We start from the raw sequence: 14,010 nt of genomic DNA on the forward strand, positions 1-14,010 counted from the left end.
GTGGGGCTGGTGTTACAACAAGTGGGTGGTGCCATCCTGCCACTGGTCTGGCAGAGATCACACACATGGCTTTGCCAAGAAGATTGATTGATAGATGATCTCATAGATAGATAATAGCAGAGGAAGAACTGTTCATACTTTTGCTGCATGTGAATGTCTATGAGCTAGTGTGTGAGAGAAGTTGCCAGGAGTCAAGGCTAACAGAGGAATGAAGATGCCAGGAGTCAAGACTAACAGAGGAATGAAGTTGCTGCTTCTCTGCACTATGTATCTGCAGCTCACTCATGGAGAAGGTATCAAAAATGTGTACAGATTTTGTAGTCAGGTTGTATACAAGGATTGCTATGAAATTCATAAAACCTCCATTTAATTCAGCAATTGTACTGCATTTTAATAGCCACTGGTGAACTGTATAGATGTACTGCTTGTATATATGACGTATTACATGCAAGATCTTAGTGCAATAAAGCTGTAATAGTGTCGTCCAAGATTGTGTATGCATCCATAGTGATGATGAACAATGTGAATAGCTCACAATAGTCCGTGTGTAACCAACCACTGCATATACTTCACTCATTCTCTGATGGCTCACTGTGATGCCATTCTGTTCTATGGGACAATTACATTAGCAAATCAATTAATTGCAATTCTTTGGCAAGTGCAGTGAGTCATCAAGAGGAGGGGTAAAAGCTTCTATTCAACACCCTGGTTTTGTGGTTGTCTGCATTTCTGACCCCTCACCATGCTAAGGCACTTCAATAACAGCTGGTACTAGTAACTGTGTTGTCTGCAGGTATCAAGTGTGACAGCCTAGCCGTCCCGCAACATGGAAGTGTGGAGGTACATGGAGGGTTGAGCAGGGACACTCAAGTAGGGGCCGTGGCAGTGTACAGCTGCAACGTTGATCACGTTCTGGTGGGTGTGGTCAATCGCACATGTACCATGGACAGTTCATGGACTGGAGCCCCACCCACTTGTGGTTAGTAAACCTGGTCACGCCCCCAAACCACTAGCTCCCGTTCTTTTTTTTACTGCATCACTTATTTCTTGGTGTGTAGTTGCTGCTTGCCCACCTCCACCACCACTGGCAAAAGGGCGTATGTTGCGGACATGGACATCAAGTGATCCATTAGGTACTGTAGCTGTCTATGGCTGTGTGGAGGGCTTCACCACGGCTACTGGGAGACCTACTATTAGTATCAATTGTGGCAAAGACAGGCAGTGGGGAGAGCTGCCCGTGTGTGAAGGTATGTGTAATAAAGGTAGCTGTGTTTGACTGTGGTAACATTGGATACAGTTGTGAGATGTGAGGAATTGAAGTCACCTGATAATGGACTTGTGTACTTGACCAATGAAACGTTAGTCGGCTCTGTAGCCTACTATAACTGCAGCCATGGTTACCAGATTAGTGGTAACAGTGCTCGTACCTGCTCTGGTGATGGACAATGGTCTGGCAATGCAACACTGTGTAAGAGTGATAATTATGGGCCCACACATGTATAGGCACATTTATACAGGCACTGCTAGTGGCACTGATATAGGCACTTCTACAGGCACTACAGGCACTGATACAGGCACTACTACAGGCACTACTACAGGCACTGATACAAGCACTACTACAGGCACTGCTACAGGCACTGATACAAGCACTTCTACAGGCACTGATACAAGCACTGATACAAGCACTTCTACAGGCACTGATGCAGGTGGTGTTTCCACCGCTCCAAGAACTGCACTGACTTGGCTCTACCAGGCTGTCATATCCGTCATATGTGTCCTTACAATGATCGTTCTCATCATGGTGGCAACTATCGCCGTACTTTGTGTTAAGAGGAGGAAATATAAAACAATGCAGATGACCATGGACCTGACAACTCTGAACGATACTTCACTCAACAATCCAGTATACGAAGGCGAGACAAAACTGTGATATTTAAGGCATATAATTATTGTTCTAATTTAGGTAATCAAAGGCTGTCGTTCCATCTGTCGGGTTCGAATGTCAATATGAGTCAATACCAGATCCAAGATTCCATTCGTGGTTCCAGTGAGTCCATTTATGAACAGCTCTCTGAGCAAGGGACGCTAAGACCACCACCAGCATCTCTACCACGCCCCAGCCTTCACTACGCACCATCTCTACCACCCCCCAACCTTCACTACGAGATGGCCTCACTTGTAACACCGTCTTCTCTGCAGTCAGTGGATTACCTGTACGATGTGTGGGCGGATAGCGGGCATCACTATGACACTGCTAGCAACTACAAGTCAAGTCTGTACGATCTACCAGCGTCACCCTATGAGATACCCACACCCACAGTGCGTGAAATTGCCATACAATAATAATAATTATAGGTAGTTGGTATCTTATGCTGCACCCCCCTTGTCTTTTATAAGGCCATAATATTGTTTTGTGCGTACAGAGCAAAGTGTCCATGGCTGATATCTATGGTAGTCTATACAACATTCTTCATGATCATGTGACCTCTCCCTCGTCATCACCTGCTGGTTCACCACTCAAGCTCTGCAGAAAGGTACGGAACAGTTAATTATTCTCTAGCAGCCATTCCTGTCACGATGTAGCTTATATTCAAGTGTACGCCTTTCCTTACATATTGCTCATTTTCCACACACAGAAGTCAACAGGTTTTTTATGTACACATAGTGGCAGTTGTACGGGTTATGATAATTACCCGTATGGTAACTATTATACAGCCTATACATTACAATCTCTGCTATCTAACTTATAGAGCCAGTCACGATCTTCCCTGGACCAAGTGTTCTTTACTGAGAGTGATGTGTACTGGAGACCAGCCACCAACTCTGCCAGTCTCTATGAGCAGCTGGCTAGGAACAGATACAGGGAAATACTCAGAGAACAAATACAGTAAGTGACACAATGATGTGATTCTGTTGCATTGCTTGCTTTGACTGCACACAACTTAAGTAGGATTGTCCATTTAAAATCTTTGCCATGCAGAGTGACTGTACACTTGGGCTCTGGCCAGTTTGGTATGGTGAACAAAGGTTTGTGGCAATCTCCAGTGGGTGTGAAGGAGGTAGCTATCAAGACTCTCAAGACCACCTCCAATGAGGAAGACAAAGTCAAGTTCCTCCAGGAGGCGGCCATTAATGGACAGTTCCAGCATCCCAACGTGGTCAAGTTGTACGGGGTGGTCACCATGGGAGACCCTGTGAGTGGGCAGAGGGAAATGTGATATTTTGCTGATCAACGGTTTAGGGATTCTTTAAGCTTCTGTTTTCACTCCAGGTGATGATTGTACTGGAGATTCTCGTGAATGGAGACCTTCGAAACTATCTTATCAAACTACGGCCAGAGTAAGTCTTCACTTTCACTTCTATCAATCTAACAACCACTACCCCTCAGGCCAGGAGAGCTAGTGCCATCAAACACTCCACAGATGCTGCTCCAGTTCTGTACTGACGTAGCCGCTGGGATGGTGTACCTCTCTAGCAAAGCATTCGTACACAGGGACCTAGCTGCCAGGAACATACTGCTCACTAAAGGCAAGACATGCAAGGTAAGGGAGGATATGGTGCAACCAACTGTCACTATATATACTGATTGGTCACAATGTTACTATATATACAGATTGGTCACAATGTTACTATATATACAGATAGGTGATTATCTAACTAACTTTGTTAATCTACAGATTGGTGATTTTGGCCTCTCGAGAGATTTGGAGGATGAGAGTTACTACATATCTCACGGAGGGGAAATCCCTGTCAAGTGGACAGCCCCAGAGGTGAGCACATAAGCCATTGCTAGAGTTAGGGTGGGTCATGTTCTGTTGTTGTTGCTACAGGCGCTCCATTACAAGAAATACTCGACAGCCAGTGATGTGTGGAGCTTTGGTTGTGTAATGTACGAGATATGGAGTCTGGGGCACAAACCATTCAGAGGGTGTTCCAACACCGAGGTGTGCTACACATGCGCTAGCTAAGTCTCTGTAATTGTTATACCTCAGGGCATAGCAACAGGAGGCGTAACAGTTTGAACCCTGACAGTGTTTAGTATAGCTACTGTGTCCCCTTCATTGATGAATAGTCTCCATTGTATAGATAGTTGTCTTTACAGTATTTTACTATTTTACCGTTTGTGATCTACTTGCAGGCGGTGAATTTGCTTGACCGTGGGTTTCGACTTCCTCCTCCACCTGGCTCTGCCAGAGAGGTGTACCAGATCATGATACAATGCTGGTAAGTAACTCTAGTATGCTCTAAAGTGCCCCTTCAATAAACCTAACATGTCTACATGTACAAAAATATTTTGGTAAATAAGTTTACCCACAAAATCACATTCTGTAGGCATCCTGCTACATTTCACAGACCAACATTTACTGAGCTGTATCAGAGGGTCTGTGTCGACATGTCCCCCCTCCCACAAGAGACCACACCCAGTGAAGCCGCACCCCATCACCTGACTGTGCTCGGAGGATCACTGGAGACTGGCAAAGACTTGTATCCCGACCTGCAGAACTTGTACACTTGACAAGGCAATTGCTAAATAACATTTTGCATTATACTTGAAAAAATACTCTTATCTTATGTTTCCATTTCATTTTCAATTCACAGCTAGTATACAATATGTAAGTACATGTAGACCAATGTTGTAATTAAGCTTTGTGGTTAAGTTGTACACCCACTCACATTGAGGAAGCCCATCAACCGGGGGAGGGGCTTGTATGAGCTCAGGTCTCAGGGGAATTCTTTGCAGATAAATGTTTTTCATTTCCAGCTAGACTAGCTATAGCTCTCTCACCTGTGCTGCTGTAACTGCACTACTAATAGTCCGATTGTGTAGTGTTTAGAGCATTGAAGATATGGCTGCCTTATTGAAGTACCTGGTATTTCTAACACTGGCAGCTACTGTAGTCCTGCAGGTGCAAGCCCAGACAGGTGAGGTCATTGACTTGGTACTCTACTAGCTACTGCACTCTATTCTCATGCAGGAGTCCATTGCCTCAGATGCTTCAGTGGTGTGTGTGATGCAACCACCAGTCAACTATTCAGCTTGGTGAATGATTCTGACCTCCGTTGCTGCGAATGTTTTGAATCCCTCTCTGTCAGTTTATGTGCAGATGACCTCAACTCGACTGTTTCTGCTATTGAGAACACATTTAGTAGCTCATCACTGGAACAATGTTGCAGTAATGTGAGTACTACAGTGACTACAGAATCCTATGTGCTTAGCACTGTTGATGAAGTTACTAGCCATACTGAAGAAGAGCTTGAAACAGCGAATATAGATAATGAAATAGGAGCAGGAGAGTACATTATACCGTCTTTTCGATTTGATCGTAATGATTGCATCAGGTCTATACTAGTGAGGCCAGTTGAGGGGATCCAGTCCAGTGGAAACAACATACTCACATTCGCACTTTACAGAACATATCAAAATGGTGGTACATTCACGTCCCAGCTATATGAGTTGAAAACAAGTTTCTCAGTGACTTTAGTACAGCAGGAATCATCTAATATAGCTACTGCAATGTTGCCAGAGGAACCAGTGTGTGTGGAAACAGGAGATACTCTTGGATTCTCAATTCCACCAATGTCCGACTTCAAGTTGGGAATTGTGCTATCAGATGGTACAAATGACTTCTTTACGCACAATATAACGGACATTGCAATCGAGCAACCTTGCCAACAACTGAACGGATTTTATGAGGTTGTACGCTCGGATCAGTTTGGGTTTCTTGGCACTTTGTATAATCCCTTAATCAAAGTGGAATTGGGTGAGTAAGAATCATAGACAATTATAAGCAACTATCTATTTCTCATATCAGGTCCACTGGATATGCAGCCTACATCTGTCCCCACGACAACCCCTCCCACTTCTGCCCCCTCGTCTGACCCCCCACAGAGCACCACCTCCTCTCCCTCACCACCTGAGCAGCCAGATTTAGCTCTACCACTCTACGCCATCATAGCCATTGGAGCTGGGAGTGGTGTGTGTGTCTTGTTACTGTTGGTCATCTTACTACTTGCTGTCTGTCTGTGTGTCAGGAGAAGCCGGCGAAGAAGCAGCTCCCACAGTGAGTTATGAGTATGTCTGTACACTTGGTATGTGTCTCAGCACGGTTATAAGTATAGAAGGCTGCATGGTTGCATGGGCAATGGGTTCAGATGCAGCAATTGCAACTGCAGCAAATTTGTTGAAACACCCTTAATTAAAGTACACACAATGTATAGCCATGCAGTCTGTGTATTATATAGTTCCCTGTGTCATTATTCTGTTGTGTCTTATTAAGCGTTTTGCTAGCACACGTACACGTAAACAAAACACACACACACACACACACACGCACGCACGCACGCACACACGCACGCACGCACGCACACACGCACGCACGCACGCACACACGCACACACACAGGAGAGGAGGTGATTGAGCTAAACTCTGTAAGGCAACCGACTGACAGTATGTCCAGGAATCCATTGTACATGTCCAACACACATGCATCCATCAACTATGAGGGAGAGCATGAATATTCTTACATTGATCCAGAAGATATTCTAGCAAGAAATCCGATTGTTGAGATTGAAACAGACCGAGTAGCCACTTCAAGCAACATTGCTTATTCTATAGCAAGGAGATCTGGAGACAGCTCAGAAATGGCCACATCAGCACCATTGACCAGAGAAGAAATGCACTCTGATCAAGTACCTACTGCTGACAACATTTGTTATGAGTCAGCTATTCCACGAGAAAATGGACTCAATAGCTAACTGAAGCACTTGTACTCCCTTAAAATTATTTAAATCTATGCTTAATGACCCTGTAGTATACTTAGCATGCTTTGAATAGGTATATAGTTACACTATTATTATTATTATAATAACTTATTAGCTTCTGCTATTTTATTGTATCCTGGCTTTGCGGAATTGTTAAAAAAAAAACCCAGTTAGAGTAAGTATCTCCACGTTGACTATTATTATACTTTCTTTAATTTTGCTTAGATTAGTGGTTAGTAAAGTCATATTGTATCAAATTGTGTCATTCTCCTAAAGCTAGCTATATATACACCATGCAATGGGACCATTATATACTAATATATAGTATTACTGTACTCATTACCTTTAATTTCTTCTATACTTTAGGAACATCTACACTATAATTATAGCCTAGGGTATATGGATGTGTGTGTATGTGTGTGTATGTTGCCACAATAGAATACCTTTTTTAGTCTGGCTTGACAATCTTTAGATGCATTTTGTCACTTTTGATTAGCTAGATAACGGCTATGCCAGTTTACTACTTGTGCAAGTTAAAATAACAACAGGTAAACAACGATTGGAAGATGAACACGTGTACAGCTGTTTGCATAGACCTTGCAAAATACAACATGTAAATCATTCACTGTATTCCACAAAACCACCATGCAATGTTGCTATGCAAACAAATAGCATTGGGTACATTCACATTCATAAAAAGTGAGCAATGGTGCATGACTTCAAGAAATAGACTACATGGAGAGTCATAGAACCAGGAGGATTTGAAGTAGAGAATGATCTACCAACGCCTTATGCTGAGACTTGTGCTGTATGAAAAATTGTTACGCTAAAGAGCCTACTAACTTGCTCACTGCGGTATACCGGTTTTGACCATCAAGTCCGAACATATTTCTCTACTAGATTAGCACCAAACAATATTTTGTGATCTGTTAGTGTTTAAGGTACTTTGTACTAACAGTTTCTTTAGCCCGTATTTTTCGAGGGTCTACTCAAAAAGTACCTGTTATACAAGTTCTAGAAACCATCATTGCTCAGGACTGCATGTTGTTTGCATAGCAACATTGTATGGTGATTTTGTGGTTTTGTGGTAATGCATGCAGTGAGCTGATTTAGTATTTTGCAAGGTCTATGCAAACAGCTGTATTAAGTATCATACACTGGAATCAATCTACTACATGTACATGATAATGACAGATTGTTTTGTACACCCACGCATATTGAGGAAGCCCACCAACATCAACTGGGGAGGGGCTTGTATGAGCTCAGGTCTCAGGGGAATATGCATCTGACCATTCTTGCAGAATTTTCAACTGTACAACCAATAGTCCAGTAGTGTAGTGTTTAGAGCCTTGAAAATAACGTCCTTGAAGATATGGCTGCCTTATTGAAGTACCTGGTATTTCTAACACTGGCAGCTACTGTAGTCCTGCAGGTGCAGGCCCAGACAGGTGAGGTCATTGACTTGGTACTCTACTAGCTACTGCACTCTATTCATGCAGGAGCCCATTGCCTCAGATGCTTCAGTGGTGTGTGTGATGCAACCACCAGTCAACTATTCAGCTTGGTGAATGATTCTGACCTCCGTTGCTGCGAATGTTTTGAATCCCTCTCTGTCAGTTTATGTGCAGATGACCTCAACTCGACTGTTTCTGCTATTGAGAACACATTTAGTAGCTCATCACTGGAACAATGTTGCAGTAATGTGAGTACTATAGTGACTACAGAATCCTATGTGCTTAGCACTGTTGATGAAGTTACTAGCCATACTGAAGAAGAGCTTGAAACAGCGAATATAGATAATGAAATAGGAGCAGGAGAGTACATTATACCGTCTTTTCGATTTGATCGTAATGATTGCATCAGGTCTATACTAGTGAGGCCAGTTGAGGGGATCCAGTCCAGTGGAAACAACATACTCACATTCGCAATTTACAGAACATATCAAAATGGTGGTACATTCACGTCCCGGCTATATGAGTTGAAAACAAGTTTCTCAGTGACTTTAGTACAGCAAGAATCATCTAATATAGCTACTGCAATGTTGCCAGAGGAACCAGTGTGTGTGGAAACAGGAGATACTCTTGGATTCTCAATTCCACCAATGTCCGACTTCAAGTTGGGAATTGTGCTATCAGATGGTACAAATGACTTCTTTACGCACAATATAACGGACATTGCAATCGAGCAACCTTGCCAACAACTGAACGGATTTTATGAGGTTGTACGCTCGGATCAGTTTGGGTTTCTTGGCACTTTGTATAATCCCTTAATCAAAGTGGAATTGGGTGAGTAAGAATCATAGACAATTATAAGCAACTATCTATTTCTCATATCAGGTCCACTGGATACGCAGCCTACATCTGTCCCCACGACAACCCCTCCCATCTCTGCCCCCTCGTCTGACCCCCCACAGAGCACCACCTCCTCTTCCTCACCACCTGTGCAGCCAGATCTTGCTCTACCACTCTACGCCATCATAGCCATTGGAGCTGGGAGTGGTGTGTGTGTCTTGTTACTGTTGGTCATCTTACTACTTGCTGTCTGTCTGTGTGTCAGGAGAAGCCGGCGAAGAAGCTCACACATCATGAATCGAAAAAGCAGTGAGTGATATAAATTACCATATAATGTAAAATGATTAATACAGTCTGTGTAGATCATGTTTTCCCATATTTGTCATGTTATGGCTCTGTTGTGGTTGGTGGTTTTGGGTCACTGAACACAGTTAAATCGCCACACTAACAAACTAACGACTCATAGCTATCACTCTAACACTTGTTGACCACCTTTCTCTGTACCCACCACATTCAATGAGCTGTATCAACCCACTCACCCACTCACCCCACACCATGTGTACAGATGCTGAAACTATTAGCACACTCAGGAGTCAGAGACTACAAGATATGAGCTCTCCGGGCGTTATTACAGTGAATAATCCCACCGCTGAGGAATCACATGACTACGATATACCTCCACCAGACGCGAAACACTACTACCATGAGCTTGAACCTGGTAAGCTGAGTGCACATTCCTATTTCCCTAATTCCAATGACTCGTACACTACAGGTGTAGGACGTGTAGCGGCCACTGGTCAGTTGCACTCTGACCCCCAAGGCTATGATATGGGCAGTAATATGGTTACCTATGACAACCCTACAGAACTACTATCAAGTGTGAGAGTTGGTGTGCAGTTATCTAAAGAGCATAAAAGCGTATCTAGATGCCCCAGGCTATTCCATGTATCTATACGTATCATAATCATGTCTACTTGATGAAGTACTTAGTCTGGTAATGATGCAAGTTTCATTGTAATTCATTCGTGCATGCAGCAACATGTGTGTCCTGTCTGCATAATAGGCACAATCCAACATTGTAGTGAGTATAGTAATCATCCCTTTTAGAGAATTCACTTGAGAATTTCCCATGATAATGCATGATCTAAGCACCTGTATACAGTATTACTATTGCATACCATTTTTGCACGGAACTCTTATAATTATAGTGAATGTGGTCTTGATAGGCACATTTGTAGAGTTGTGTTTGTCACAATGTACAGACTTTCAGTAAATACCATACTCTGAGTTCACTACAATGTGATGTGATCCATGGATACCCAGCACGTAGACGGCATGCATATAGTCTCTTTGGTTCATATCCAAGTGTGTGGCCTTGATTCCAGGCCGCAGGGAACACTAGACATACGACACACAACTCTGTCAATTTCACAGACTCCCCAAACCCTTGCCCAAAACCCGCTCTACAGAACTGGACCTGAAGCTAATGAAGAGAAACTGTTTTATGTATGTTACTGGGTAATAGACGCCATTTATAACCTTGCACTCCCCCTCACCACAGAACCCGCCATCACAATATGACGTCCCGACTGCCTTGATCAGGGTACGTTCATTACTAGACGGGTACACACTAAGTGTACTCGTGCGTACATTATAGAGTTTATTCTGCATAACAATTAATGGGGCACTGCCTCTATTTATCTTTTTAGGCTCAAAAGACTCCTCCTCTGGCCCCCATCTACCATGAACTGGAGGGACCTACTGAGGTGAGCTTGTAATCAATGACAGCAATGGTTTTATGATGTACATATACACGTAGTTGAAAGCATCTTTAAACGAATAACTTTAGTTCCGTTGGTCCAGTAACGATAATGACTAAAGCTTAGAGAGAGGTTTTTCAGATGATGTGTCAAAATCTTTGTACCTGTTTTGACATAATACCATGTGCTATATAAGCCCTTGGCATTTTTCCTGAAAACAGAAAATTATGGCCCGTTACAAATTTGAGATTTAAGCATACCACCTTAACGGACTCCTTTTAAGTTCTCAGTTCAAACAAAGATACCAAGCGTACATGCGTATTCTAGTGTGCTAGTTACATACATGTACCGAAATCTCATTTCTGTATGTCACCAGCGGCTATTGATATACGCTGACAATATCCCACATGTACAGAAAAGATCCCGTGCTGATAGTAGCGACAATATCTACACTGAGACAGCATTTGGACTGGACAGTGATGACCTATTACCACACTTTGATTCTAAGCGCTCCATCCGAAGCTCTTCAGTTGATACGACTCTGACTGTCGATACTAGCCACTCTGTTGCCAAGGACTCCGTGAGCTCTGAGGCCCCACTCCTTGGGCCCCACCATTACTACCACGAGCTCGAGAGCAATAGCTCCCCCCGTCCTCTCCCTCGTCTGCCCGAGCCCGAGGGCAATAGCTCCCCTCGTTCTCTTCCTCGTCTGCCAGGCCCCGAGTCAGAGGGCAAAAGCTCTCCTCGTCCTCTACCTCGCCTGCCCCCCGCCATCACAGTGGATGGTGAAACAAGAGGATCATTGACAAACAGTCTGGTAAGCACAACACAGAGACAGACATTTCTTATGATGCTTCTTAAAGCAAATTGCATGTCTATTAGACATACGTATATGATACTGATTCTTATTTCACAGGAGAATAGTACGGGTGGCCATCACTTGTATGAGCCTGGGATCTACGTTCCTGGTGGGGTGAGTACTAGCTGTGGTTGAACATTCAGTCAATTACTCTTGTTTCACAGGAAGAGAGACAACAGCTCGGTGTGATTGTCAAGGAGGAGCATTCTGAGCAGTACAAATCATGGAAACAAGTAAGTCCATTACTATACAATACGTAGTCTTGAATGTTTTCTCATTCTTGCAGAAGTCGTATAAAGCGATTAAGAATAACAAACAGTTCTTTGAGGAGACAGTTGTTTACTGGGAACCTAAGAATGCAGAACAGGAAATCTATAATCAATTCAAGGAAAAGAAGTTCAGAGAAATCTTGAAGGACCAAATAGAGTAAGCAACTAAAGTTTGCCATTATATAAGTATAGTATTATTAGTTACGAGTGTTGATTATATACACAGATTTACCTCACATCTGGGAGTGGGTCAATTCGGCAGTGTTTCCAAGGCAACGTGGTCCAACGTTCAAAAGGGTTCCAAGAACGTGGCAGTGAAGACACTCAAGCCCACCCTGAGGCAAGATGCCAAGGTAGCTTTCCTCCAGGAGGCAGCCATCATGGGGCAGTTCAACCACTCCAATGTTGTGCGGCTGTACGGAGTGGTCACTATGTCTGAGCCTGTGAGTGCTTGTTGCTCTATCACTTACTTGTACTATTAATGTATAATGGTCACTAGCTTGTACTATATGGAGGTATCTAACTACTGAATAGTGCGCATGTGCAAACCTTGCCATCGATGCTTAAACAATACAACTACTGTTCACTGTAAGTATTGTGTGCCATTATTACAGATCATGATTGTAATGGAACTGTTGACCCTAGGAGATCTCGACACATACCTGTACAACAACTACCGGTGAGTAGGAATGATGACACAATATGACGTCAAATTATATCATTTTTGCTACATCATTTTATTCCTTCGAAATAAATATAGTATAGTAAATTGTCTATCCATCCCTCTCTCCTCAGACCTGGTGAGATGCCTCCTCCTCACAAGAAGACTTTGCTCTCATTCTCCCGACAAGTTGCCTGTGGAATGAAATACTTGGCCAGGAAGAACTTTGTTCATCGTGACTTGGCAGCAAGGAACGTGCTAGTAACTGAGACACTGATTTGCAAGGTGGAGGCTGTACAATGTATAGCATGTGTGCATGGTCATAATTATCATTATCATAGATTGGAGACTTTGGGATGTCAAGGAATCTCCATGACAGTAACTACTACGCTTCTAAAGGAGGTACTGTACCTATCAAATGGACAGCACCTGAGGTAAGCATCCATTGTGAGATTGTAGCCGTCTTGTGATTCTTCTTTGTGCGTGTCGTAGGGTCTAAACTACAAGAAGTTCTCTACAGCCAGTGATGTGTACAGCTATGGCATGGTGCTGTATGAGATATGGTCTCTTGGTCTGAAACCACTGGCACACATTAAGATACAAAATGTAAGTGAGCCGTAACAATAATTTATTCTCCGATAATGTTTAATTGTGTTTGCATGCGTGCGTGCAGGTCTCCCAGTTTGTTACCGAGGGAAAGTGTCAGCACCCACCACCCGGATGCCCCCGGAAGATCTATGAGATCATGGTGCACTGCTGGTAAAGATTGTGTGTGTGGATATAAGTATATCAAATCTACGTTGATCTCAATAGCTGTTTGTTTCTGTGTAATTGTGTTGTATTTGTCATCTTTCAATAACAGCGTGTATGGTAACTGATTACTGCTACTATGGTGTTATCATGTGCCACAATCACTGTATGCATGAAACTACATGCACACAAGCTGATTGCTGGTTTATTTGCCTCAGGGCGCCTGAACAAGACGACAGGCCGACCTTCTCCAATATATTTGACCTACTGAACGGGTCAGACATTGAACTGCTGCGTTGGTCAGACACGGACTGTGCCCAGCTCTCTAACTTAGCCATGGAGCTAGGAGCACCTCTCTCTGAGGCACGGACAATGTTCCTAGAGCTGCAAGAGATGAACCTTGTGCGCGAGGACAGCCACTCCGGCTTCCTAGGCACTGATGTGTAGTGCAGGGGCAGGACATGCATTGTGTGTGTTTGCAAAGTATATATTATATATATTTTTTTATGTATGCTCTCTATATGACTGTGTGTGAATGAGCTATAATTATCATTTTCCTTATAACATAAATTAGCCTCGACTCCAGCCCCTTGAATAGTGGCCTTTCTCAGCGGCCTGGAATCTAGGCTAAACATAAATGTAATGTAAAATGGTATTT

The 14,010-nt window shown here is 43.3% G+C and overlaps 2 protein-coding genes across 8 annotated transcripts; both read left to right on the plus strand.

Annotated features, from left to right (window-relative positions):
• Positions 1–55: 55 nt before the first annotated feature.
• On the plus strand, positions 56–4,580 carry LOC135351550 (tyrosine-protein kinase Fes/Fps-like). 6 transcript variants are annotated; one of them, XM_064550585.1, is made up of 15 exons: positions 56–293; positions 794–979; positions 1,059–1,247; positions 1,298–1,474; positions 1,518–1,913; positions 1,964–2,319; positions 2,424–2,534; positions 2,751–2,887; positions 2,981–3,194; positions 3,272–3,339; positions 3,389–3,542; positions 3,678–3,770; positions 3,831–3,944; positions 4,139–4,224; positions 4,333–4,580. In XM_064550585.1, exons 1-15 carry the CDS (start codon positions 209–211, stop codon positions 4,514–4,516), a joined length of 2,550 nt encoding a protein of 849 aa, XP_064406655.1. In that variant the 5' UTR covers positions 56–208; the 3' UTR covers positions 4,517–4,580. The 6 variants fall into 6 exon arrangements, with proteins under 6 accessions (XP_064406655.1, XP_064406658.1, XP_064406656.1 ...); XM_064550588.1 differs by having other exon boundaries at positions 1,563–1,913; XM_064550586.1 differs by having other exon boundaries at positions 1,298–1,468.
• A 144-nt stretch (positions 4,581–4,724) lies between these two features.
• Positions 4,725–13,904, plus strand: LOC135351540 (uncharacterized). Of its 2 annotated transcripts, none has more exons than XM_064550562.1 (19): positions 4,725–4,923; positions 8,262–9,047; positions 9,099–9,362; positions 9,619–9,771; positions 9,826–9,932; positions 10,488–10,559; positions 10,615–10,656; positions 10,763–10,819; positions 11,229–11,630; positions 11,730–11,786; positions 11,837–11,905; positions 11,959–12,098; positions 12,168–12,384; positions 12,556–12,620; positions 12,737–12,887; positions 12,944–13,036; positions 13,095–13,208; positions 13,276–13,361; positions 13,571–13,904. In XM_064550562.1, the coding sequence occupies exons 1-19, from the start codon at positions 4,848–4,850 to the stop codon at positions 13,797–13,799; spliced, it is 3,180 nt and encodes a 1,059-aa protein (XP_064406632.1). In that variant the 5' UTR covers positions 4,725–4,847; the 3' UTR covers positions 13,800–13,904. The 2 variants fall into 2 exon arrangements, with proteins under 2 accessions (XP_064406632.1, XP_064406633.1); XM_064550563.1 differs by lacking the exon at positions 4,725–4,923 and adding an exon at positions 8,076–8,210.
• The last annotated feature ends 106 nt before the right edge of the window (positions 13,905–14,010 follow it).

Source organism: Halichondria panicea, chromosome 17, assembly GCF_963675165.1.
Source record: "Halichondria panicea chromosome 17, odHalPani1.1, whole genome shotgun sequence".
In the NCBI taxonomy this organism is placed as follows: Eukaryota; Metazoa; Porifera; class Demospongiae; order Suberitida; family Halichondriidae; genus Halichondria; species Halichondria panicea.